General features: G+C 50.9%; 2 protein-coding genes and 2 non-coding genes across 10 annotated transcripts in view; all 4 read left to right on the forward strand.

The window, feature by feature from the left end:
• Positions 1-10,126, forward strand: part of CCNT1 (cyclin T1) — a 12,731-nt gene extending 2,605 nt beyond the window's left edge. Inside the window, exons 5-9 of the mRNA XM_085321409.1 lie at positions 608-670; positions 1,095-1,140; positions 4,300-4,463; positions 4,813-4,883; positions 5,496-10,126. Coding sequence (XP_085177535.1) covers positions 608-670; positions 1,095-1,140; positions 4,300-4,463; positions 4,813-4,883; positions 5,496-6,905 — 1,754 coding nt within the window. The 3' untranslated portion in view covers positions 6,906-10,126. The remainder of the gene's footprint in view (positions 1-607; positions 671-1,094; positions 1,141-4,299; positions 4,464-4,812; positions 4,884-5,495) is intronic.
• A 229-nt stretch (positions 10,127-10,355) lies between these two features.
• KANSL2 (KAT8 regulatory NSL complex subunit 2) lies at positions 10,356-23,708 on the forward strand. 7 transcript variants are annotated; one of them, XM_085321411.1, is made up of 11 exons: positions 11,243-11,442; positions 11,573-11,831; positions 12,867-13,045; positions 13,709-13,823; positions 14,253-14,420; positions 15,805-15,967; positions 16,480-16,576; positions 19,238-19,491; positions 21,558-21,794; positions 21,981-22,053; positions 22,821-22,899. In XM_085321411.1, the coding sequence occupies exons 1-10, from the start codon at positions 11,322-11,324 to the stop codon at positions 22,029-22,031; spliced, it is 1,644 nt and encodes a 547-aa protein (XP_085177537.1). In that variant the 5' UTR covers positions 11,243-11,321; the 3' UTR covers positions 22,032-22,053; positions 22,821-22,899. The 7 variants fall into 7 exon arrangements, with proteins under 7 accessions (XP_085177542.1, XP_085177537.1, XP_085177538.1 ...); XM_085321412.1 differs by having other exon boundaries at positions 21,984-22,053; XM_085321416.1 differs by lacking the exons at positions 11,243-11,442; positions 21,981-22,053 and adding an exon at positions 10,356-10,380 and having other exon boundaries at positions 22,821-23,708.
• On the forward strand, positions 16,659-16,794 carry LOC146586381 (small nucleolar RNA SNORA2/SNORA34 family). The gene has a single exon (XR_014897820.1). It is a non-coding gene; the product is annotated as a small nucleolar RNA SNORA2/SNORA34 family (small nucleolar RNA).
• Positions 22,585-22,717, forward strand: LOC146586382 (small nucleolar RNA SNORA2/SNORA34 family). The gene has a single exon (XR_014897821.1). It is a non-coding gene; the product is annotated as a small nucleolar RNA SNORA2/SNORA34 family (small nucleolar RNA).
• Positions 23,709-24,771: the final 1,063 nt, after the last annotated feature.

The following is a 24,771-nucleotide window of genomic DNA, read 5'->3' on the forward strand; positions in this document are numbered from 1 at the left end:
AAAAAAAAAAAAAAAAAAAAAAAAAACAACAACAACAAAACAAAACTTCACAGTTCATGTATTCTGCACAGAAAAAGCCAATTCTGCTACGCACAGACCGGTTTGGTTTTTCTTTCTTTAAACCATAATGTACAAACTAAATAGGAAACTGAAGCAAGGATTAAGTTCAATTGACTTTAATGCAGTACGCTCCTTCAAAGGGAAGACGTCTGCTTCCTCTTAGCTTTCTGGGTGACAGAAATTCCTTTGAGCAAATGCCATTGTCTTCTCCTTCCTCTCAGCTGCTGTAAGATGCTTTGTCCTGCTATTTTTAAAATCCTTAATAGTTGTTTTGTTTTCAGTGAGGTCTTCCAAGCACAGAAGTCATTTAGCTGCTTGGAGGCCTGGCAGGAGCCGTGACCTTCAGGTTTTGTGGCTGGAGAACTTGAACCTTCTGGATAAAGGAAAACACGCTCCTCTATTCCTGCTCATCTCGGAGCAGAGAGCAAGGCTGTAGGAGGGAAGGGGAGAACCAGGCTTGTCCCCCAGGAGCAGGCAACATGAGTTTCATAGATCTCAGGGGATGTGCTGCTAGTTACCTGATGGCTGTATGTCTGTGTTTTTCCAGGCTTTGAGATCACTATTGACCACCCACATACCCACGTGGTGAAGTGCACGCAGCTAGTGCGAGGTAAGAGACAGCAGGCATCAGGGGCTTCGYAGTGCTCTGTTGCAGAGGACTGTTCCTTCAAGTAACTTGAGCTTGACAGAGAAGAGTGGTGAAGATAAGCTGTATTCTGCTGCATTTGTCATTGGTACTGACAAAAAATTGGCCTGTAGTCAATATCCTTAATCACCATAATGAATTTCAAAGTAGATGGAGTTGCGAGTCATTAACGTAATGCTGTGGCAGTACTGAACCGCAGCGTAACACAAAACTGTGTACAGTAACTTCTACAAACCTTCTCTAGAYGTGATGTGAAGTTAGTCAAACTGTGCTGGCTCTTTTGTTTTTTTGTGCTGGTGGTAAAAGATCTGTGATTCTTAAACTAAAATGTAAAAGAGTTTCTCAGAATATCCAGACTAACTCTTTACTCTTTCCTTTTCTCTTTCAGCCAGCAAGGACTTGGCRCAAACTTCCTATTTCATGGCTACCAACAGGTTATTATTTACCATTGATTCATATTTGACAGAGGGTTTTATCTGGAGGAAATGTGCTACTGGTGATCCCTGGGGGATTGGTTAGTTTGTGAGCAATAGGGGATTGCTCAGTCCTGTTCAGCAGGAGGGAAGATTTCTGTTCTTTCTAGCTTTCAATAAAAAGAAGTGCAAAATCAGATAGGACAGGTAAAAGCAGGATGTTCTGGAGCATCACTACTTTCTTTTTACAGGGAGTTAGATTGTTGTTGAAAGTTCAAAACAGAATATCTGTAGGGAGTGGACTTGAAGAGAAGGTGTATGTTTTTGCTTATTTAGTATGCAGGGGTTAGTGAGTAGAATTTCACTGGGCTAGGTGCTGTGCAAATTGTGAATAAGTATCTTCTGTACCCAAAGAAGGCTGATCTCAAGTATAAAGCAAAAAAAAGCTTACAAGACAGAAACAATAGCCTTGTCTGGCCTGAATGACTGGACAGAGGGTCCTGTAGAGATTATCCATAGTGCCTGTAGACAGTCTTGGAAAAGAAAGTCACCTATGTTTTCACCTTGAGAGGTCTGGATAGTTCTGTCAGGTTACCTGGATTTTTACTGTAATGCTGATACCAGTCCTTGTATTTTGACTTACAGCATTATCAGTTACTTTCTGGATTAGCAGCTTCAGGCAAATTATGTTTGGAAAGGACTAACCTGAGGAAACAGGAGATCTTCTGTTTCTGAGGAAGAGCTTGCAGAAATGAAAGGATGGATGACTCTAAAGGGAGGGGAAAATGGGTTAGGCTTCAGTTCTGTCTGCTAAAATCTAGCATAACTGTGCTGGTTAGATAAGGATGAAGTTTTCATTTTTAATTTAAAAAAAATGTGTGCCAGCAGAAAGAGCACTTAGTTGGTATTGAAGTAGCAAAACTCTCTCCAGAATTACTTATTTTTAGGTTATAGGTAAAGATGGAAAAGCAATAGCCATCTCTGTTGTAGCTGCACCTTCAGTAGCATACCATTGCTAACACAGGTGAACCTGCAGAGTCGGAAAACATTTCCAGACCCTGGCAGAGCAGCAAATAGGCATGGCCTTGGGCAAGCCGTATCCCTCCTCTCTCTGTCCGTGAGAGAAGTTAACTGCTCAAGTCCACAGCTTGCTGTGAGAAGTTTTTTGTTGAAAGATGCTACATAGCTCCAAGGGGCAGAACTTTCAGAAGCCTGTAGGTCTTGCAGCAGAACTACATTGCGGGTTTACTGCATAAGCTAATGTAGAGGGAAGACTGTGTTGGTAATATATAAGTAAATCCATCCTTGAAACATGTTTTATCTCTGCAGTAATACTTATAAAAACAAGGAATTATGAGTTAAAGTTATACTTGAAAGAAATCTAGGCAGAAAGTAAGAAATGCATCCAGACAGCCTCGATTTTGCCTTGAAGCAGTGCTGAGAAATACGTGATTAGGACGCTTGAGCAGTGARCTAGATTTATCAGGTGTAGCAACAGATTTTTAACTTTTATTCCTTTCTGGCATCGTTATGGGGCAGAGTTAAGGCTGTTTGTGTACCTTAACTTTACTTCTTACCTTGGCTGACTAGACAAAGGTTTATTTTTCTTGCTCTGAATTTCCTGGATTTGACTTCTTGATGTATGGATAAGTACAGTGTCGTTGAAATGGCTTCAGACTTTTCAGCTATGGATGCATATCTCTGTCTCTCCACGATACACTGGGGGAAAAAACTAACCTGAGCATGCTGAAGAAGTGCAGATAATGCCATCCTGCTACTGCACATGGGTACACGGTGTAACTGTTTCCGTAAAACACTCTTTGAGGACTAAATCACTAGTGTACTACTCTGACAGCAGGCAAATCCTACACTGAACTTGCTGCCACAGGTTTTTGAGAGGGCTGGATGTAGTGAACCTGGAGTTCCTGCAGGTGAAGAGTAGGCTTGCTGGGACTGAACACATCCCAGTTCTCAAATCAGACATCTGCTTTGAGTTCCTCTTGGTGAACAGTTCAGGATTGCTTCTCCTGTCCTTAATGCTATCTAGACCGCTTTTCCCAGCATTGACGTCCAAACTGTCACACAGCAAATTCATTTACTCATGAATGCTTGATAGGTGGCCAGGCTCCCTATGAAACACTACTGCGTCACTGCTCTACAGTGTTGCATGCAGAGTGGCTCTGGGTGGAGAGCAGGGCCTGCCTGAGTTGGCTCTGCAGCAGTCGATGGCTAGAATTACGTGAGCCTGTCTGTAGTAAAACAATTGGAAGCTTTTCGTATGCAGTCAGTGTGCAGTGTTATTTACTGCAGGAGCTTCAGTCCTTTCAGTCCCTTTCATAACATTCATTTGAGAAAGTCCAGAACCTTCCTAAATGCTTAGAAGGGCCTGTTCACTAGTTGAGCATGTGTGTTCTCAGGAAGGTGATTTTTAGTACCTGCTTTTTAATCAAAGATTAAGTCGTGGATTGTGAGACATGCTGTAATTTTCATACAAAACGGGCCAAATCTTGCTGCAGGTCAGATTCAGGATAACTCTAAAAGGTATAACCTGTGTGGATCTGTACAGACTTTCCTTTAACTGTGAAACAGATCTTAACCCTAAACAGAGACGGTGCTTTTGTTAAACATCCCTTGACATGAATGTGAGACTTTGCTCCTCTTAGAGTCCCTCAAGAGACACAAGGGGATGAGTGCAGATCCTAGGAGCTTCCTTGTTTGAACTGTCGGTTCTTGGCACGGTAGCAATGCCCTTCAGTAATGTTGGCTTCCCAGGAGCTGCACTTGGAAACGTTTGATTTTTTTTTTTTCTCAGATTGAACAGAGCCCACAGCAGAAGTTAGGGATTGGCAGATAACCCAACTGCTCATTTATTCCCCTGGAGGAGGGCTTCAGTGGGACAGCAGTGTGCCTTGCCACTCCTGCACTAGCCACAGAGCCTTGAGCTGACAGAGGTGCCTGGACGTAAACTGGCTGGAGCAGAACAGGGAAGTAACATGTGAATTGGCAGAGCAGGATAGAGACGCCTGTAACAGTAGGGTCATACTGGGGGAGGAATTGCAGGACCTTCCCCACTGTGTCCACCTCTTCCGCAGTGTCTGTTCAGCGGGCGATTGTGTGTGCTGAGGTTCAGGCTTGGGAGTTCATGGCTTTCTGTTTCTCTCTCCCTGCTGGTGACGTCAGCCTGCACCTGACCACCTTCAGCCTGCAGTACACCCCTCCCGTTGTGGCCTGCGTCTGTATCCACCTGGCTTGTAAGTGGTCCAACTGGGAGATCCCAGTCTCCACGGACGGGAAGCACTGGTGGGAATACGTTGATGGCACTGTAACTCTGGAGCTCTTAGATGGTAAGTTTTGGAGCAAGGTCCCCCCAAAGGCTCTTATATTATCTTGGCATCTCTGTTCCTGGGTCTGCCATTCAAACATGGCCACTGGCCAGTTCATGGACTCAAGGGCTTCTGGTCTTGCCAAGGTTTCCAGTGCAGCAGCTTCTATGGTACAATAGAGATGGCAAAAGGCACACAGTGAGATGAGTTTAAATGTGGTCAGTGGTACTAGTTCTCAGTATTTCCCCTYCTGGAATAGCTTCATCTCATCAGTAGCTCCATTCATCAATAAGCAGGGGGTTGCCCTGCTAGGCTAGGGCAGGTCTGTGTGTCCCTAACCATCTTGCCTGTGTTTGTGTCTCCTTTGCAGAACTGACTCATGAATTCCTGCAGATCCTTGAGAAAACTCCGAACCGRCTTAAACGGATTCGGAACTGGCGGGTAAGAGTCTGCTTTGGACTATTGCTGCTTGCAGGAGAATGCAAGCTCTGATTTCTTATGTGTGTGTGAGGCTGATACTACAATTCAAAACAGTGTCTGAAGGGCGTGTTTGGGGGYGTGGGGAAGCCGAGCACTGTGAGTCTGCAAAGTGTGTCTTCAGTATTTGAGTTCATCAGTTTTGAATTAACTCTGCAGACTTCGCGTTTTCAACTGATTTAGTAACCCTGCTTCTGTATTTGAGTAGAGTTGTCTGCTGAAAGGAAAAGCAGAGGCAAAATGGGCTTGTCCTTAAATCAGCTTGCACTCCACAGAGTGAGCCTGTTGCATCAAACCAGCTGCCTACTCGGCAGTTACGTCACCGAGGCTCAGCCAGCCTGGCTACTCCTGATCACTGCCTGGCACTGCAGATGAGGCTGCGTTTCGTTGGTGTCTGTTCTTTACAATGATTGTGTTTTGCTCTGTAAAATGCTCTCTTGGGCTTCTTCTGTCATTGGAGATGTTAGGCCTGTTGTTAGATCAGCCAGCAGGATAAGTTGYGCTTCTGCCCTCTGTAGTGGTCTGCTGTACTGGTGGCAGCACAAACTAAATCACTGGTCTCTGCTTTTGTTCTAGGCCTCTCAAGCAGCCAGGAAGTCAAAGGCTGATGACCACGGCGAAGACGAGAGCCTCTCGGAGCAGACGATCCTCAACATGATTTCCAGGAACAACAGTTCCGACATGAACATTGCAGGCTTAATGAGCATGTCAACGTCCTCGACYGCTGGAGCAGGGTCATCCCTGCCAGCCGCAGCGGATTCACCCAGTGACCAGAGCGGTGCGGATATGTCCCAGCCTGAGCACTGGCTGTCCCAGCATCCTCCACCCAAGCTGGAGGCTGGCCAGAGTCACAGGACTAACGAAAGCTCATCTGCTGCTGAGCATCCTTTACAGCAAGATGGCGCTGGTTATCAGAAGCAGAGTGGCAAGAATGCCCCATCGGCAAAGGTGTCACTCAAGGAGTACCGGGCCAAGCATGCAGAGGAGTTGGCAGCGCAGAAGCGCCAGCTAGAGAACATGGAGGCCAATGTGCGGTCTCAGTATGCCTACGCGGCGCAGAGTCTCCTGGTCCAACAGCAGCGGGAGAGAGAAGTCCAGCAGGACAGCAACCCCTCTCCAATCATCCTGAAAATCCCCATCGGTGGCTCGGATAACCCTGAGCGTCCTGCCTCTGAAAAGAGTGACAAAGCCTCAGCTCTGAAGCTGAGGATCCCGGTGGCTGGGGGAGGTGGAGACAGACCACTCTCCTCCAAGCAGGAGGAGATAAAAATGCGGATCAAGGTGCCAACTGCTGCAGACAGGCACAGCTCCTCGGACGAGAGCAGTGGCAAAAGCCGAGATCACAAGGAGAAACATAAGGGCCATTCTTCCAACCACCACCACCACCATCACAACCACCACTCTCACAAACACTTGCATGTCCCGCTTGGAGCTGGCCCCAGCAATGTGGGGAACAAGCGGCCGGGAGACTCTAAGCACAGCAGCCAGCAGAGCACTGTGCTCCACAAAAGCTACAGTTTGTCTGGCTCTTCCCGCAAGAGGCCCCTGCCAGAGGAGGCTGCAGCACATGAGCACCAGCCCAAAATCAGTAAAAGCTCCAAAGGCCCTGGCATGCAGTTCCCTTATCCCCACCTGTCTGGGGCAGCCCATCTCCCAGGGCACAGCTCAGATGCAGGTGGGCTCTCCTTAGCCCAGGTCAACAAAGCCAGGGGTCCCCACGGCAAACTGGACAAGGGTCCCACGGGGGCCAACGGGCACAACGCAAACCAAGCCAGTGACTACCAGGATACAGTCAATATGTTGCACTCACTGTTGAGTGCRCAGGGCATGCAGCCGACCGCACCCTCTGCCTTCGACTTCCGCCCGTATAGCGAGTACTTCAATGCCCGGGCTGCCGCGAGCTCCAGAGCCGCCAACACGGACAAACCCCGACCGCCCCCGCTGCCGTCGGAACCCCCTCCTCCGCTCCCCCCGCTCCCCAAGTAAAACCCTTTTTACTACTGAGTTTGTACAGACGAGCCTGCTTGCCCAAGCCTGAAACCTGGGCTGCCCCTGCAGGGGAGGGAAAGGGCTGTTTGGTCTCCACTGCCTCACGAAGAACTATTTTATTATAACTTTTATTATTGGTATTTAGAGCGCGGAGTTGTTGAAGCTGTGAAAGGATAAGAAACCCTTTCTCTGTTCCTCACTCCCTCCCCCACCAACTTCCAGTTAGTGGTGGGGTCTGTCCCTGCTGGAACTGAAGCCCCCTCTAGGGATCATGTACTGTGGGGGGTCCTGGGGGGTATTTAAAATATGTCACAGAAAATCTAAGGCATTTTACAAATAATTTAAGCAGTAACTTATATCTTAGTGTTTTGTTCATTTTAATTTTGTAATGCTGGCAGGTGCTGCAGGGGACCCTCGTGAAGGGCTCAGGCTGTGTCTGTGGTTGGTCAGGAGGCTCCATTTGAGCTGTTCGCAATGGAAAGTGGTTCGGGAGCCTTTTGGAGATGGAGCAGAGGAAGCAGTGTGTGGAAAGGGCAGGAGAGGAAATCCCAGCTGCTGCTGGCTTGGGTAATTCGGAACTGCTCTGCAAAAGCGGCTCTTGTTTAGGCTGGCTCTCCCTTCCTGCTGAATGAGAGACTGCCTGGCAGGTCACATTGCTTCTGCTGAAAAACTCCTGTGAAGGTGGTGCTTCAAGGAGAAGGGTGCATGTTGGAGGTTGTGGCTTCTGGGGTGATGGTGAAGGAGAGTCTCACCAGCTTCACCTTGCATGTTACGTGCTTGGCAGAAGGGCCGGGATTCAGCACGGTGCCCGTGAGACCTCGCTCACCTGGTGTTGTGGAGCTGATGCTTGAGGGGGAAATGGGGATGCAACGGGAGAGCTGTGAATGGGGCGCGTTTCAGTCGCGTTACGGAGCACGATTCTCAACGTTGGGGTGTTCGCGGCAGTGTTTTGTGGCTACACAAACATCCAGGGTGAGGTGGTGCCTGTGGGCTTGGCTGAGGGCCTGGCTGTCACCTCAGGTGGCTGTTTTAGGGGAGAGGTCCAGATGAGCTGCCCGCATGCAAATGACTTGGTCCGGAGCTGCTCAGCCTCCAAGGCGAGGGGCCTTGTAGCAGAGCGGGCTTGTGCCCAAGGGGCGCCCATCTGGGTTGAACCACCCTGCGTTGGGAGCTGGCTACGACGCTACCTTGGCAGAGTAATGCGAAATCTAGGAGTTCGTTTGCCGAAGCGTAGGATGTAATGTCCTCCCGTCCATCCCCAGTGGGGCAGGGTGCCGCTGGTGCGTGGTGGCTGCCTGGAAAGGTGCAGAGCTGGCTGGCCCGCGGCCTGAGTAATGGTGTTTCAAGCATATAAGCCATGTGGAGCCTAGTCTGGGTATAAAGGTGAACTACGTTGACAGACGTAGTCTGCAGTCACACAGGGTTTTATCTGAGAGCAGCTGCATCGTGGGTTCTTCGTTTGAGAAATAAGATAAGAACAGGCAAGATGAGCAGCTTTTGAGGGAGTGCTGATCCTCCCCAGTTCTGGGCCTGGTGTCGGGCACGAATTTCTGCTGGCTGCACAGGGTGCCGTGCCCAGGCCGTGGGGGAGCTCGTTCAGGGAATCCTGTGTGCGCTTTGCTGTTTGCAGCCCTTATCTCACCAAGTTGGAAACACAGCTTTTACTGCTACCTTGATCCCGGAACAGGGAATCCAGCTGGAGATGGGAAGTTTCAGTCTAATGTTTTGGAAAAGCTGACTTATTTTGTTCTCGGACTATACTTTTCCAAATTTCAATAAATTTACTGTCTCCATATGTTTTTGTGAAACTCTGTTCTACATCCAGTTCCACTTTAAAGAGTGAACAGTAATGCTAACCCTTGTCAGTGCCAGCTTGCTGGAGCTGATCAGCCACCACGATAACTTTTTAAGTAGAGTTTACGTTTGAGGCTCCCAGCAGAGATTTGTCTCTTGCTTACCTGGGTGCTTTGAGAGATGTTGCAGCATGGTTTGTCAGGCGTTGCAGCAAATCATGCTGCCCATTCCGTTATTCAGTAGGGAGCAATTCCTTACCTCAGCTGCATTGAGGTATCAGGTGTAACATGCTAGCGAGTCTCTGCATGTGTCCTGGAAAACTTGAGCATCTTCAAGACAAGCTACGCGTCTGGTTCTTGTTTCTGCAAAAGCCTTAACTGCAGGGTCACTGCTGTGCTGGCTGGATACGTCTGCCACATGCAAAGGCGTCTCCTGGGCAGGTCTTAAGCATTCAGTGCCTGTTCGGGCCTACGTGTGGAGGCAAGACTGGTGCCGTGCACCTCCGTCTTGCAGGCGGTACCAGCAGAAGCAATCCTGATAATTTCTGCGCCTTTTTGTTTCGGGCTTCCCTTGCGTTTGTGGGGCTGCGAGCTGGTGCTTTGGGCAACGYGTGAAGGCCCTTGGGGTGTTTGGGGGCTTTCTGCCCCAGGGTGGATGCAGGTGATAGGACTGGGGAGGTTATTCGAGGAGAGATTGGGCCATCTCTGGGTTTCCTGCTGCTGTGCTATATTCTTGAAGAAGTTTTTCCTGGGCGCCCCCGCCATGCATCTTTCCCCCTTGCGGGAGAGCACGGGGCGTTTGTCGTGCAGTGGCAGAGAACACTGCGTTCAGGACGGCGCAGACCCAAGGTTTCCTTTCCTATCTAAAGCAGCTCCTGATTTATACCTGCTATCTCTGGGGTCTTGAGGGGCGACACGAGCCTCCCCTCCTGCTTTCCTCTTCCCTGCTCGGGCGAGCGCTGGGGGYGAGGGCCGAAGCCTGGATAAGGAAGGTGCTTTTAAGTATTATTCTTAAACATTTATAAATATTTAAACTTCGGGAAACTTTTTAAACCAGATAGACACGTGCTACCTGCTCCAAGCTGTGACGGGTTAGGGCTTCCCCCCGGCAGGGGCAGAGCCGGTGCCCTTGGGGCCACCGGGAGCTTCTGCCTTCCCGGAGCCAAAGCGCGGAAACCGCTTCCGTCTCTCCTCTCTCACTCAGGGCTGCCGGGCGCTCGCAACCCCCTTCCCCGGCCGCGCTGCCTCTGCGCACCGGCTGCAGCAACGCCCGGTAAGGGCGCCCGGTAAGGACCCCCTTCCCCCCTCCTCCCCAACACCCCTCCGGGCCCGGCGCCGGTGCTCGGTCGCTCGCGGGCGCTGTCTCTCGCTGTGTATTTATCCACATCAATAAAAGTGAACGGCAAAGGAGGCAGCCGAGCTGCACCGCTGTGTCCCGGGCTCTTCCTTGGCGGCGGCGGCGGCGGCGGCGGCCCCGCGCCCACGTGTCGGTTCCCACCGTCCCCGCCACGTGACCTCCTGGGGGGGGCGTGGATGGCGCGCGGCGGAGTGACGGCTCGCTTGGCCAACGGCGTGCGGCACCGCCCTTCCGGCCGCCGCGGATTGGCGGTAGGGCGGACCAACGAGGCGGAGGGGCGGGCGCGCGGCGCGGAGGGCGGCGAGGCTGAGGCGCGGGCGAGGTAAGATGGCGGCAGCGCCGACTCCGTGCAGCGCCCACCGCCGCCTGCCCGCTCTCCCGGCGGCTTCTCCCCACCCGCGCGGGCCGGGGGCGCCGGTTCTCCCCCCGCTCCACCCACACCCCCCGGTGCTCCGTGTCGGCGCCGCCGCCTGGGCTCCCCCGGCTGCCCCCTTCACGCCCGCGGACAAAATGGCGGCGCCGGGGCGGCTGGGCGGCGCGAGGGCGCATGCGCGGGCCCGGCGCGAGGCGGGTGGCGGAGCACGTGCGCGGGGCGGGGGGGGGGAGGTGGCCGAGCGCGGGGTGCAGCGGGGAGGGGGCGGACACGGGGTGCCCCGGGGGGGGGACCCCGGCGGGAGGGCCGTGCACGCGGGGGGCCCCAGGCGGGAGGGCGTCCTGCACGGAGCGGGTGCCCCGAGGGGAGGGGGAGCGCGTGCAGGGCCGTGCACGGGGAGGGGGGTGCCCTGCGGACTGGGGGGGACCTGCGCTAGGGATGCATTGAAAGATGGGCTGGGAAGGAGGGGTCCTGCGCTATGGGGTGTGCTGGGAGGAGGACGTCCCGCAGCGGGGGGGGTGGGGGGTGTGCAGGGATGGAAGGATCCTATTTTGGGGGCTAGCTGGTGACCTTTGCACTGGGAAGATGGAGTGCTGTGTTGGGGGGTGTGCAAAGGTGGTTGTGGGGACTGGGCACTTGAGAAGGAGGGTGGACGTGGTGGGTGTGTTCGAGGGTCCTGCTCAGGGAGGAAGGTGCTTGGAATTGAGGGACTGGAGGAACAGTTCTGTATTGGGTGGCAGATTGTGCACTGGAAGGGAGCGTTCATGCCCTTGGGAGGGCACAGGGCTGGGGAAATCAAGCTCTGGGGGGAAGGGATTGCATGGTGGGGTTGGAGCAGTTGCCCGCGGGCATGTGGGGATTTTATGCAGAGGGCAAAGTGAGTCTAGAAAATGTACCCTGACCACAGTGCTGGTGGGCAGCAACATTTGGTAACTCAGGTTAGTGAAGTGTGTTACCTTCTGTGCAGAATTGGGGTTACTGTGAAGCTGAGTTTCCTACGAAACTATGTCTGTAAGCACAATTTCATCTCCTACTTATCCCAGGAAGACAGAGTTTTGTTCAGATGTTTGCAGATGTTAGCAAAGRCTCTTCTTTATTAATTGTTTCATTTCTTTTAATCAGGCCTGTATTTCTTTGGCAGGTGTTGGCATGAACAGAATTCGGATCCATGTTTTGCCGTCAAGTCGAGGACGCCTTACTCCTGTGCCCCGGCCCCAGGAACCTCTGTCATGTGCCTTTACTCACCGCCAGTGTTCCCAGCCGCGGCTGGAAGGACAGGAGTTTTGTATTAAGCATATTCTGGAAGACAGGAGCGCCCCTTTCAAGCAGTGCAGCTACGTTTCAACAAAGAATGGAAAGCGGTGTCCAAATGCTGCGCCCAAACCAGAGAAGAAAGATGGGTCAGTATCTCCATTTCCCRGTCCCCTGGTCGGTACTGTATAGAATTAAAATGGGCAGAAGCAAGAATACCAYGGTGTGAAGGCATAAGTCTGCAGCGCGAGTGTTGCGGGTCCTTTTCCTTATTCTACTGCTGCACTTACGTTAATCTCAGACAAGTGATTTTCCATTTTTAAAGCATTCTTAATCCAGCAAAAAGACTCTGCGAGTACTGGAAGCTCTGCATGGAGTCAYTTTGGTGCAGCAGGACTGTCAGGCTGCTGCCCTCTGTCATCAGAAGGTGGCTGTGCTCTATCAGGAGCCAGGGTGCTTTGTAGGAGCTGCAGTTGCCTCCACGTGGTGCTGCACCTGAGCTAACCCTGGCAAACTCGAGTTGCCTGTGTCTGTGCTTATGGTTAATCCTCAACATGGATACTCTAATCATGTATTATTTGGAGTTGATGACCTGGCTGTACTTGTTGTTCTTTGATGCGTGTAAAATATTTTAGCTGTTATGGATGAAAGGACCTAAAATAATTATTGACACCCAGTAAACACGTCAGTAGAACAGTCAGTTACAGTTGTTGAAGCATCGGCCTTTATTTAATTCCCAGAGGTCACTGAGATTTGAACACTAGTAGTCTTGATTCTGCCCTTGGTGCCTCTGCAGTAAAAAGGATGCATCTAACGTGGGCCAGTGTGCTCTGCATGAAAACTTAAAGTCCGGTATGAATGTTTGGAAGCAGAAGAGTTCAGCTCCACGGCTTGAAGTAAAGAGCCCTTTTCTCTCCCTGCTGCTGTGCTCTGTGGCTGCCAGCTTCAGTGCCAGAGGTGGCGTTTAATGGTGATGTGTGGTCTGCAAGCCACTTGGGGCTCTCTGGTATTTCTGAACAATACCAGCAGTCAGTGATAGAGTTCCGTTTTGCTCATGAAGGATAGCTGTGAGTGTGGGATATGCCTTCTAAAGGGCAGGGAGTGTTTCTCACTGTATCACTTGTTCGTTTTGCTGGCTGACTGAGAACCTGGAGTCGTAACGTGTTTTTGATTTATTTGACCAGTGTGTCGTTCTGCGCGGAACATGCCCGTAGGAATACTCTGGCACTGCAAGCTCAGATGAAAAAGTCCAATCCTGGACCTGTAAGCGAGACTCTCCTTTGCCAGCTTAGCTCTTACGCCAAAACAGAGCTGGGCTCCCAGACTGCAGAGAGTAGCCGCAGTGAAGCCAGTCGAATCCTAGGTAAGAATTCAACGTGAAAACTGGTGAGAGAGAACCAGGCGTTCTCTTTTTCTTTTTTATTTTGTTTGGAAATGGCAGGAATATCACTTTCTACATTCAATAGCAGAAATGGGATCCAGGGGTCTGTGGTAAAAAAATCAYGTCCCACACCCCTGTTTGTTTTGCCTACCAGTGACTATAAGTATGTCACATTGCAGGTATATCACATCACCAGACGAAAATCTCGTAGGTTCTCTTTTCTTACTGTTGCAAGGTAGAAATGTCTTGAAGCTTCCCTTATTGCTGATTTAGTCTCTTGCTGTGCCTGTCAAGCACTGCTGTTAGATATGTCTGTTCCCTGCAGCTCAGTGGTGAGCTTCCCTTCTTGCAGGGTCACTTAGTGGGGAGTTGGCAGGTGGTTCGTAGTTCCTAAGTAGGCAAGAATGTTACTCCTCAGGAGCTGTATATTTTGGCTGCAAATAATTGGTGGGTTTCCTGTTGTACCATGTTGCTTGCTTACATTGTGCTGGKGAGAAACCTCTGTTGGAGAAGAGACAGAGCAGGCTCACCTCTGAACTTGCCTTGGAACAACCTTCCCCATGGTCCCTGGCTGCTCTGTGCGGGAGTAACGAGTGCTGGGAAGCAGGGCAGGGTCCTGTCCCTCACAGAGACTTATCTTTTCAGATGAGGACAGTTGGAGCGATGGCGAGCAGGACCCTATCACAGTGGACCAAACGTGGCGAGGGGACCCAGACAGCGAGGCTGACAGCATTGATAGCGACCAGGAGGATCCCTTAAAGTAAGCTGGGTGATGGTGGCTCCAAGGTGGTTACACATGTACTGCAGAACGCCCTGAATTCAGTGTGATACCAGGGTGGATGGTGGTTATGTTAAAGAGATGACGTTGCTAGTGTTGCAGTTGGACTCTGTGTCTCTGGTGAGTTGTTTGGCRTGAATACTTGCAAGTCTTGGACTTGGTGGTCCTTCTGTGAAACATTTACAGTTGATTGTCTTTCAGTGCAGAGTAGCCGATCTAGCCAGGCATTTAGCAGCAGTCTGTGAGTGGTTTCTTAGCTTAAAAAAAAAAATCAGTTCTGCTCCTAACCCATTGATCTGTCTAATCAAACCCTGCTCAGTCAGTGTTTCAGGCAATGCCCATGTTATTCAGTAAGAACAGCCCTGAGGAGGTCTTTACAAAATTTACCCTGTTTGTTTGGGTGCTTTTCAGGCAYGCTGGTGTATACACAGCCGAGGAGGTGGCTCTGATCATGCGAGAAAAGCTGATCCGCTTGCAATCTCTGTATATCGATCAGTTYAAACGACTCCAGCACCTTCTGAAAGAGAAGAAACGTCGATACCTGCATAGCCGCAAGGCAGAACATGAAGCCATAGGCAAGTACTGGTACAGGTAGTCACTGATCCATATTCATCTGGCCATGGGGTACAGTGCTTCTCTAAAACACACAGAATCATAGAATGGTAAGATTGGAAGGGACCTCTGGAGATCATCTGGTCCAACCTTCAGCCCACGTGGGGATTGAACCTGCAATCTTGGCATTAGCAGCACCATGCTCTAACCAACTGAGCTAAACCTGTTAAGACTATGCAGAACTCTACATTTAAAAATGCTTTTTTGTTGCTTTTTTTTTTTTTTTGGAACACATGTAATTGCAGTGCTGGCTTTGTAAGGGTGAGAATTACTGTAGGTTTGAAAGCGAGATGGAGAACGTATTTCTGTGGCTGGCCTTACGCCTGGAGATTGGTATCATTTGGGTTAGAAAGGCTGCCGGATTTCTTTGCTCTTCAAAGTTTGCAATGTTGTCAGGAAATGAGACTACAAAGTTAATTCTGAGACAAAAGTTCTTTTTTGTATGGGATTTCCTGTTTTTGGTTTTATAAACAAAAAACGTATTCATCTGTAAGGTCCTGTCTGTATCGGCAAAGGTTTGTTTCTGTACTTACACTAGTATTGCTGTAATGACATTCCTTCTTAGCATAGATACAACTCTTTCCTGCAAAAGCACTTTTGCTTTGGTTGGACTTCTTACTGTACAGAATTTTAAGGCAGGAATTTGTAGTTCAGCAGATGAAGAACTACGTTGTATAACTGGCTRAAGGTGTTGCAGTGCAAAGAATGCACTCTAGCATAGCCTCTATAATAGCTCATCCCGGAAAAGGGCATTGTACGGTCCAGTCTCAAGTAAAAATAACTGAAAGTTTTATACATAATAATTTTGTAGAACTTGTTTTTGCAAACCAGTAATAGAAAAGCAGATGCTGAGCATTGCCCTGTAATTACAGCTGGGAATGCTTACGGGAAACTTCCAGAATTTGCACATGAGTAAGCTGAAATTTGACGAATTTTATATTCTGCCTGCAAAAATCACAGTACACTTTTGACTGGTTAAAGTATTTTAAAAGATGTTGTTTAAAAATATTCCGTCAGCCCAAGTATTCATTGTCTGCACAGAGCAACTGGGAAAAGTTTCTGGATGGAGGCTGCTTTGTCAGGCTCTTATGTAACCAAAAGATGTGCTTCCTGTTTATGTGTGCAAAACTCACTGCTAGTTCACTAGATGCTTTGACATCTGTGTCATTAATCAGCTGTTGGAACTCTCGACAGCTGATTTTGGCTCTCAGTACCAGAAAAATAAAATCAGCATCGTTGTCTTTAAAAAAAGCCCTATCAAAAGAGGGGGATGTTGGCTTAATCGTGTTGGAAGAAGGTGGCAGATAGGGGATGGTATTTCCTGATCCTTCCTTTGCTTCCCTGCAGGCAGCAGCCTTCTGACAGGCCCGGAGGGGCTTATGGCCAAGGAGCGTGAGAACCTGAAGCGACTGAAGTGCCTGCGACGCTATCGGCAGCGCTACGGCGTGGAAGCCCTGCTTCACCGCCAGCTGAAGGAGCGCAGGATGCTGGCGACTGACGGTGCTGCCCAGCAGGTGGGTGTCCAGCTCTGGTGTCAGTCTGGTTTGAGTTACAGCCTTGCCTGGAGACTGGGTTTTTCCTCTTATCCTTTCCTTGGAGTGATCCTAGGCCAGTTCTCCTGGATTTCTGGCCCTGTCAGATTGCCCGCTGTCACGCTCAAATCTGAACCCAAGTCATGTGTGTGCAACAATTTTTTCATCACTATTTTTAAATTTAAAGTATTCCCTTAGCTGACTTCTTAAAGTTACAAGATCTAGCTGGGAAAAGCCATTCTTTGAGACATCCTTTTGAGGTGATAATGTTCTTTGTATTGAAATTGATGTTTSTTTTACTCTCTCAGGTATGTCTCAGAAGCGTGAATGAAAAGGACGTAATGAGAAGTGAGAATCCACCATAGTGCAAATGAGAATTTAATCTTGGCACGTTTTTGAGAGCAAAGTGCTGTATAGCAGAGGGGGTTTCTCTGGAAAAGAGACAGAAAATTTTCCAGTGCAGCTCTGAGCTCCTCTTTTCTACTTATTTTCAGGCACACACCACTCGCTCCAGCCAAAGGTGCTTGGCCTTTGTTGATGATGTTCGATGCTCCAACCAGTCTCTCCCGATGACCAGGCACTGTCTTACTCGTATCCTTTGATGTCTGTGCTGTCTTGGGCTGCACTCGTGACTGCTGGCAGTTTGAAGTGCGCCTGATTCTCCTTTTTAATTTTGGCCCTGAATCAAGGCCATCGGTTTGCTGTAGCCGTTGGTTTCAAGCAGGAGCCCAGAGGAATGTGTTCCTGTGGTATGTTGGCCAGTCCAGAGCATCAGAAGGGAATGGTCAATTCACTTGGAAGCAACAAGAGAACTTCATCAGGCCTGAGGGATTTGCAAGCAGATTTCTGGCCTTATTAAAGGAGAATAGAAGCAAATTCACACTCTGTTTGTGAATTATGGTTCTTAGAGGCTTGGCTACAGGTGCTGGGGTGCCAACAGCCATCCAGAATAGAGCCCGCTGAGTGTGCTATGAGAGTCCCACTGTGAGCAAGTGAGTAGGAAGGGATGTTTGACTGTTGAGACACTTCTCACACAGTGGATGTAAGAGGGCCTGAATGAGGGAATAGTTTCTAGCCTGGCTGGGGATGCCKTGGGCCATCTTGCTCTCATTTGGGCCCCTTGGAAGGTGTTGGTTGTTTAGAATGAAATCTCACACTGAACAGTGTCTGCTTATCTGCTGTGTCACGTGCATCTCTGAAGAGCTTCAGGCTGTTCGACATCCAGATACGACCTTGGCTTTTCAACATCAGACTCTGACTTTCCCCGGCCTCTCTCCAGTTTATAGATCGCTACCAGCAACATGGGATCCACAAACCAGACTTTGCCTCTGGGTACATCTGCACAACCCTTAAGTGGGATTGGGTGGATATGTCCAGTAACAGGTTTGGATCGTGTCTCAAGTTGAGTTAGCAGCTGTTGCTGGTGTGAGTCAGGATAAACTCCAGTGCTCTGTCCCAGAAGAGAGCTCGCAGCCAGGGGGATGATGAACTCTTCATTTTGTTTTGTTATTGAAGTTGGCAGACTTGACTCCAACTATGCGCAGGGAGCAGCCCAGGCAGCAGGAAGCTGCCATTGTTTCTCTGTAGCGATCATATATTTTAAAATAAAGACAGGATAAATACCTTTAAAATGGTTTGAGCAAGTTGCTGTTTGCAGCTGGCTGACTGAGCAGTGCAGGCAGAGAAGGGAGTGGAAAAAGCGGGGTTTTATTTCCTTGTGTCTGAGTGTGTCAGCTGACTTTCACTGACACAAACAAGATTTTACTTTGGTTAGTCCTGCTGAGCCGATAACATCTGCAGTCTGCTGTGCTTTGTGCATTGTCAGGAGGCTCTTGGGCTTTGTTTGGTTTTCAGAAGCTTGATTGTTTGTGACAATGCGTTAAAGGGACCAAACCCAGCTGGGTTGTTGGGCTGCAGGTAGAGCTCGTGATTTTGTCAGCTTGGTAATTCATGCTTTTTGGCTACCAATAAAGTGCTTGGTCTGGAGTCGTTCAGAGAGATTAAAATCTGGCTCCCCACCCTGCTGTTCCTACAGAGACACTTTTCTGACCACATCTGCCCTTGAGTATCTGATAGATTTGGCTCTTCTGGGTTGAGCTCTGTGCTCTTCTTGTACAGATTATGGGCTCCCCAAAGCCTGTCTGGGAATCTTGTTAGTGTATTCGGAGTTTCCTTAGTGCGTGGAGGTTGGAATGCAGTGGTAAATTTGAAATCTAGTCAACCCAAACTGGGTTAAGCTTGGCGTCCTTTGCATTTTATGTGGGTTTGAAAGACTTTTTTTCTTTTTTTTTTCTCTTTCTTTTTTTTTCTCCCTCACTGCTTTGTGTAAAAAGGAAGCTGTAAAAAGAGCTTTGCAAATGTCAAGAACATCAGCCTGGCTAGTTATTTTGGTGGGTTTGATACTGAGATAGCTGACTTGCAAGACTTGCTCCACACTTGAAAGCAACTTTGGCACCAAGCATCAAATCATCACTTGAGTGGAATTTCTGTCTCCAAGTGAGCAGCCCAAGAAATAAGCTTGGTCGTTCTTTGCAGTAGTAAATAGAAAGTTTATGATAAAAACATGGTGTATATAGACCATCGTACCATCAGCAGTGGGTCACTCAGTCATTTTGTAGGGTTCTTGYTTTCTTTTGCTGGAAGAAGATGGGATTCATTCTCTAGTTGCTGTCTGCTGATGGATTGCTTTGTAAGTGAGGTTCAATTGGAGCAGAGTTTCTGTTTGTGATTAAAGGCAGGAAATCCCATTTACACCTCTGGCAGGAATAGGTTTTCCATGGGGAAAGAAAATGTACTGGGAAGATAGAAATACCGGAACTAAATTCCTGGCTCTGGAAAAAGCATTGTGCATGCTAGTATCTCTGCTGCATGTTAGATGTTAAGGCTTGTGCAGATGCCTTTTAAATAGACGTCTGCAAATAGAAGTAAGCCTGTGCATTTGTAATATCTTCCATCTGAGGATCTGAGAGTGCTTTACAAGTATCCAGCTAAGTCTCCCAGCCCCCACTGTGAGGCTGTCAGCATTGCCCCCATTTTCCATCATGTAAATAAGGTAATTTGGCTCATGTCACTGGGCAGTCAGGATGCAACTCTGGAGTCTGGACTCCTGACCATGAAGGAGAACTGTATGTTTTTTAACACCGTGATCCCTGAACGGTGGGGTGGGTGGAGAGCTTTTATGCTTTTGGGTGGATGTTTTTTAATACCTTGTCTGCCATACTGTGCAAGTTTCCCTTGACCATATCTTTCCAGACATCTGTCAAGATACTAATCAGACTCTATTTAAACCATGTCAAGGATCGGAGGAAGTGCCGTGCAACAAGCCTGTACCTGTAAGCCTCTCTGAGGATCCATGCTGCCCACTTCATCTCCGATTGCCTCCTCAGATGTATGTACCTGAGCAGATACTGTCTGTTCCTGAGGAGCTGGAAGCTGCCCCCACAGATCTGTACTTGAGCGCTGCTGAGCTCCAGCCCACGGAAAGCTTACCCCTGGAGTTCAGTGATGTAAGTCAGAGCAGTTGTGCAGTGTGCTGTAGTATAGACTASCTGTGACATGCAAGTAAGGTGTCCTGCTGAAAACCTTCCTGTGAAGGTTGCTGTTTTCATTACATATYACAAAGTCGCTCTAAAATGCTCAGGGAGGAGGAAGAGTGGGCTGTAATGCAATGAACCTGGTGTTCCCCTCAAGGAACRGACGTGGGCTTCGTGTAAAGCTGCTGTGTCCCTGGCAGAGTACATGCAGGTGCACAGGTCAGTCCTCTCCTTGGAAAAAGAGCCCAAGGCAAGCAGGCCCAAGTGGTGAGGGACTCCTCTCAAATAAYTAGATTGTGTAGCATCAAGCATGCACAGCCCAGTAATACGAGGCTAAAATGTTAATATTTCTCATCTCTTTCCTTCTGCCAGGAGCTTGATGTATGAACTATTTTTGTTCCTGCTGGCTTGGGGAAGAATCATCTCTTGAAAAAACATACAAGAATGTGAGGGGTTTGGGAAACGCTTGTTTTTGTAGTGTTTTGAACATGATTGGTGACTGCTCCTTTAGAAGGGCTATGCTGCTGTTTAAATCCGTATTTAGAGGCTTTTTAAAAAGCGGATTTTTTTTCCTTCTCTCCCATGAAGAATACATAAGGATTTTAATCCCCAGATTATTCTGATATCCTGCATGGATGTTAAGCCTACATGCTTAAAATCCTCTGAGATTTGTTTAAACAAAACTACTGTGGTCATTTGGAGCTACTGCTCTGAATGAGACGTCACTTGCTTAAAAATTTGGATGTCGCCAAGATTCCTGAGTGCTTCCATCAGCAGGCAAATCGTGTAACCTAAAGTTTGTTGAAGGAGAAGGATTTTCCTGCAGTTCTGGAGTCAAGAGGATGGCAACAGACACTGCTTTAACATGAGATACCATATGCTACTGAGTGCCTTGAAAGCCTGTTAGTCTGGGGCTGCCTGGTAGGAGACTAGTTCAGGCATAGAGCTGCTGTGGAGTAAAGACTGGATCCCGTGCCCACTGAGGTCAGGGGGAGCGCTTCCACTGACTTCAGTGGGCATTGGAGCAGAGCCCARTTCTCCTTCCTGTGGGGCTGAGCGTTCACAAGGCAGAGCCGGCACGCTGCTGTATGTGAAAACAGTCTTTGTGGGAGATGTTTTTTCAGGTCAGAAAGGAAAAACATGACTGTATGCCCCCCACCTCCCCTTCAAGAGGGTTCTCTTGCTCTGTGCRGGGTTTCAGTGGCTGTTTGGTGACAATCCAAGGGCCTTATTTCTGCCTTTTTCTCCCCTCGTACTCTGAGCCMGGCATGGATGTGAACCTCAGAGTAGCCTACTTTGGAAGTGGCCTTACTGGCAAGTGTGACTTCTCCATGCCGCTGAGATAAGATAGCATGTGTCTGCCCTCCTTCAGGACTGCGTCGAGGGCCTTTCAGGCTGGAATTTTTCCTGTCGTAGACACCCTTGCGAGAACCTTGCCTCCTTGCTTTGAAAGGATTCAGAGCTACATCAGTATGTATGGCTGTGTAGAGCCTCTGTGTTTTATCTAGCRTAACGCTAGCCTGTTGAAGTGCCACTCCGGAGTCGCAGACAATCCCGCCTTGATGTCAAAACTCCCTCCAAAGCCAAAACAAATACTTTCCTCTAACAATAGGCTCGGAAGAATCCCAGCCTCTCGCGTCAGCGGTGTTATCAGCACATGCTGCAGACAGCAGCAAGCGGGCAGACAGGAGGAGTAAGCTTGAGACTGTATATGCTGATGTTATGTGTCAGGGCAAGCAAAGAGGGCTCTGCCGAGTCTTGTCGGGGGGTGAAAGTGGTGAGTGTCTAAGGAGATCAAAATCAGACCCTTTCACAGCCCTTTTGGCTGCTGCAGGAATGCTTCCGCCATCTGGGGCAGCACATCATGTTAGGCTCTGGACCTTGTGCCCCACGCTTTGTCTTCCTTTGGTGGGAGTTCAGCGTTCCCAGCCTGGATCACACTGTTTCTGGAAAAACAAGGGCCCCTCAGACACCCCGTCTCCCTTGGCTCCTTGGGATGTCTCCTTCTGATGGGCCGCTCCTGGTGTTTTCTCTCTTAGGACTTGGACGTGGTGGGTGATGGCATGCAGTGTCCCCCGTCCCCTCTGCTCTTTGATCCTTCTATGGCCCTCGAGCAGTCAATCAGAGACGTTGCTGAGGCCCCCATAGACATATTGGCCCTGGAGGAACCTTCCCCAGCAGGTGTCCCACCGCAGATGGTGCCGACGGACAGAGGGAACTTCTCTGCCCACGTCTTCTCCCCAGTCATGGAGCCTCCTGCAGAGCTACCTGCACAGGTACGGCCAGGAGAACGTGCCAGGGGCTTCCAGCAGTGAAGTACAGCACAGCTCCTTCTGCCCGCAGCCCTTTGCCTTCAGAGCTCTGTAGCAAGCTGGAAGATGCCCCCTCATGGGGGAGAWCCGCTCCCTGTTTGCAGGCCTGCTGTGCCAGCCAGGCCCTCAGGTGGTTGCTYTCCCATGCAGCAGAGCTTGGACCCACTCAGGCAGCCCGTGTTGCGCCCACGGTCTGGATGACGCTATGAGAGCTGCGAGGATGGTAACCAGAGCTCGTCCTTGGGGTGGCTGTGAGCTGCCTGCAAAGGACAGGCAGTCGCCTTTTCTCCATGGATGGTTTAACGCCACTGTGTCTTCCTGTGTGTGGGATGGGTGTCGCAGGAACTGTCTGGGAAGCGTTAGGGATATCTTGGCTGGGGGCTGGGACAGTGGCCTGACCTCCCGTGGGAAGCCCCTTTTCTTCCATGTGGTGAAATCATCTTCTGGGCAGCGGGCTTGTGCTTTCTCTCTCTTCAAATAACATTTACTCCGCAGTGCTCTCTTTTGAGTGTAATTTTTCCACTTTTAACTTGCTGCTCTTGGTGTCCTGCTGGGAGCTTGCGGCTCGCTCAGGAAGTGCCCACAGGGTGTCTTTGGAGGCGTCCTCAGACGCCCCGTTCTGTGTCTCTTCTCTCGGATGCTGTTTCTGCAGCTTGAAGAGGTCACTGCAGTGCCTCCCTCCTCCCGGGAGCGAGCGGGCTGCTTGCAGCCATCGCCTGTGTGGTGGGGCCGCAGCCCCGGAGCTCGCACCCCCCAGGCCCTGAATGAAGGCCGTCGGCTTGGCGTAGCCGTTGGTTTCAAGCAGGAGCCCAGAGGAATGACTTCTCCCGGTCTGTTGGTGTTCCCATCTGAAAATGGAACGGCCAATTCGTGTGGGAGCAACAAGGCGCAACAGGCTCCCTCGGGCTCCTGCCCGCCTCTGCCCAGGGCTGGTCTGGCCGCGAAGCCCTGGGAGGTGCCTGCTTGACCTCGGTTYTTTTGCTTCAACAGAGTCACCTGCCGATATTGGGGTGCCGACCCGGGCCAAAGGACAACAGGAGGCAGGAGGAAGCCACATCCTCTGCCCAGGCCCATGGAGCGGCCGCAGCTGCCAACGGGAACCTAGAGCCGGCGTCTGTGAGCTGAGACTGGGAACGAGTGGCCTTTCTAAGATCCCGTGTGAACCCTCTCTCACTGAGCCCTGGCAGCCCCTAAGTGGGACATGCACATTATAAACACACAGGTGTTGGTGTGACTGCCCAGCACCTTCCCAGACAGCAGCTCCTCCTCTGCCAGAATGATTCCTGGAACGGCAGGGCCTGAAATGTCCGACCGGCGGCCCACAGCCGGGCCAGTCCTTCCCCTGCGTTCCCCGGCCCTGGCTGCCACGCGTTTGTGGTGAAGCCTGCCAGCGCCCGCTGGCGAGGGAGAGTCCGTTAGCAGCAGCGGGAGAAGTTGGAGGTGTTCAGTGGAGGGATCCTTGGGTGACTTACCGGGGAAAGGACGGGGTGGCTCTGCGCACTCGCCTTGTTAGCGAAGCGGTGGCTTCCTTGGAGGGGTGAGACGTGCCAGTAAGAAATGGCTTTGCAGGTGGGGAAAGGACGTGCTGTACGTGGCATGTCAGGAGCGCACGTGCTTGTCGGAGGCATGGTTGGTTCCTCGTGCGCTCCTGTGCRCCAAAGCAGGTCTCATAGCTGCCTGCCAGCTCGTCTCCCCTGTGCCACGGTGCGCTGCTGTGCTGCTGCCAGCCCTGCGTGGGCTCCGGACCAGCTTTAAGCTGCAGGGTGCTGGTCCTGTGTATGAGTGTTTGAAATGTACTGTGTAAAGTTGTCGGTTTGCAGGAGGAGGTTTCCCCTCCCGCAGGTAACCCAGACAATAAAGAGATCAGCAGATACTGGAGCCCGGAGCTTCCCTGGGTCGTGCTTCAAGAGCAGCGTGAGCGCGCACACTTACCCAGGAGGATGCAGCTGCTGTCCTGGGGCACCGCTGCCGAGGCAGGGCGATCGCCGAGGGGGGAGGACCCGCCTCGAGCGAGGGCAGGACAGGCTGGAGCTCGAGAGCTGCTGCTGCAGCACCAAGCTGCCCTCTCCGCCCGGAGCGTGGGACCAGCACTGCCGCGGTAGTGAGAGACGCCCGCTCCCTGGGGGAGCAGAGTTCAGGAATGAAAACGATGCGCTCGCAAACCTCCCAAGTCCCGCCGCAGCCAGTGAAAGTACCCAAATTCAGGTTTCACTCCCTTAGCGTGAACCTGTGCCGCTGCCACGCGGGGCTGGGCGCCCGCGGCCGTCCCCCGCGCGCATCCCTCTTCCCAGGGCTCCGTCGCTGGCGCGTCCTGCGCGCGCGGCGGCAGCCTGGGAGCCGAGGGGAGGTTTGTGTTTAACCGCACGGCCTGCTCTTTCGCTAGAGAGATGACAGAGTCCTGCCGTTCCTGAGCTATTTTCTTACTTCTGGTGATCTAAAAATATTGCTGCCATCGCTGCCTGTCCTGTGGGCGAAGGGCCGGGCTCGGCTGCGCCAGATGTCCCTGCGTGGCAGGGCCCTGCTGTGCCGACCGGGCCAAGCTGGGCTTATCCYGGGCTATGTTAGCTGAGCCGGGCTCCCCGGTGCCGCAGGGCCGGGTCATGCCAAGCCRAGCCAGGCTCCCTTGCACCAAGCCATGCTGTGCCAAGCTGAGTTGAGCTCCCTGGTGCTGCAGGGCTGAGCTGAGCCAAGCTGTGCTGTGCCGAGGTCCCGGTGCTGCAACACTAAGCTGTGCTGTGCCATGCCAAGCCGGGCTGAGCCAGGCTCCTGGTGCTGTGCTGTGCTGAGCCAAACTCCTGGTGCTGTGCCAAGCCGTGCTGTGCGCTGTGCCATGCCAAGCCGGGCTGAGCCAGGCTCCTGGTGCTGTGCTGTGCTGAGCCAAACTCCTGGTGCTGTGCCAAGCCGTGCTGTGCTGAGCCGAGGTCCGCTGCTGCGCCAAGCT

The sequence above is a fragment of the Rhea americana genome, unplaced genomic scaffold (assembly GCF_003343005.1).
Source record: "Rhea americana isolate MKP2758 unplaced genomic scaffold, rheAme1 scaffold_693, whole genome shotgun sequence".
Taxonomy (NCBI): domain Eukaryota; kingdom Metazoa; phylum Chordata; class Aves; order Rheiformes; family Rheidae; genus Rhea; species Rhea americana.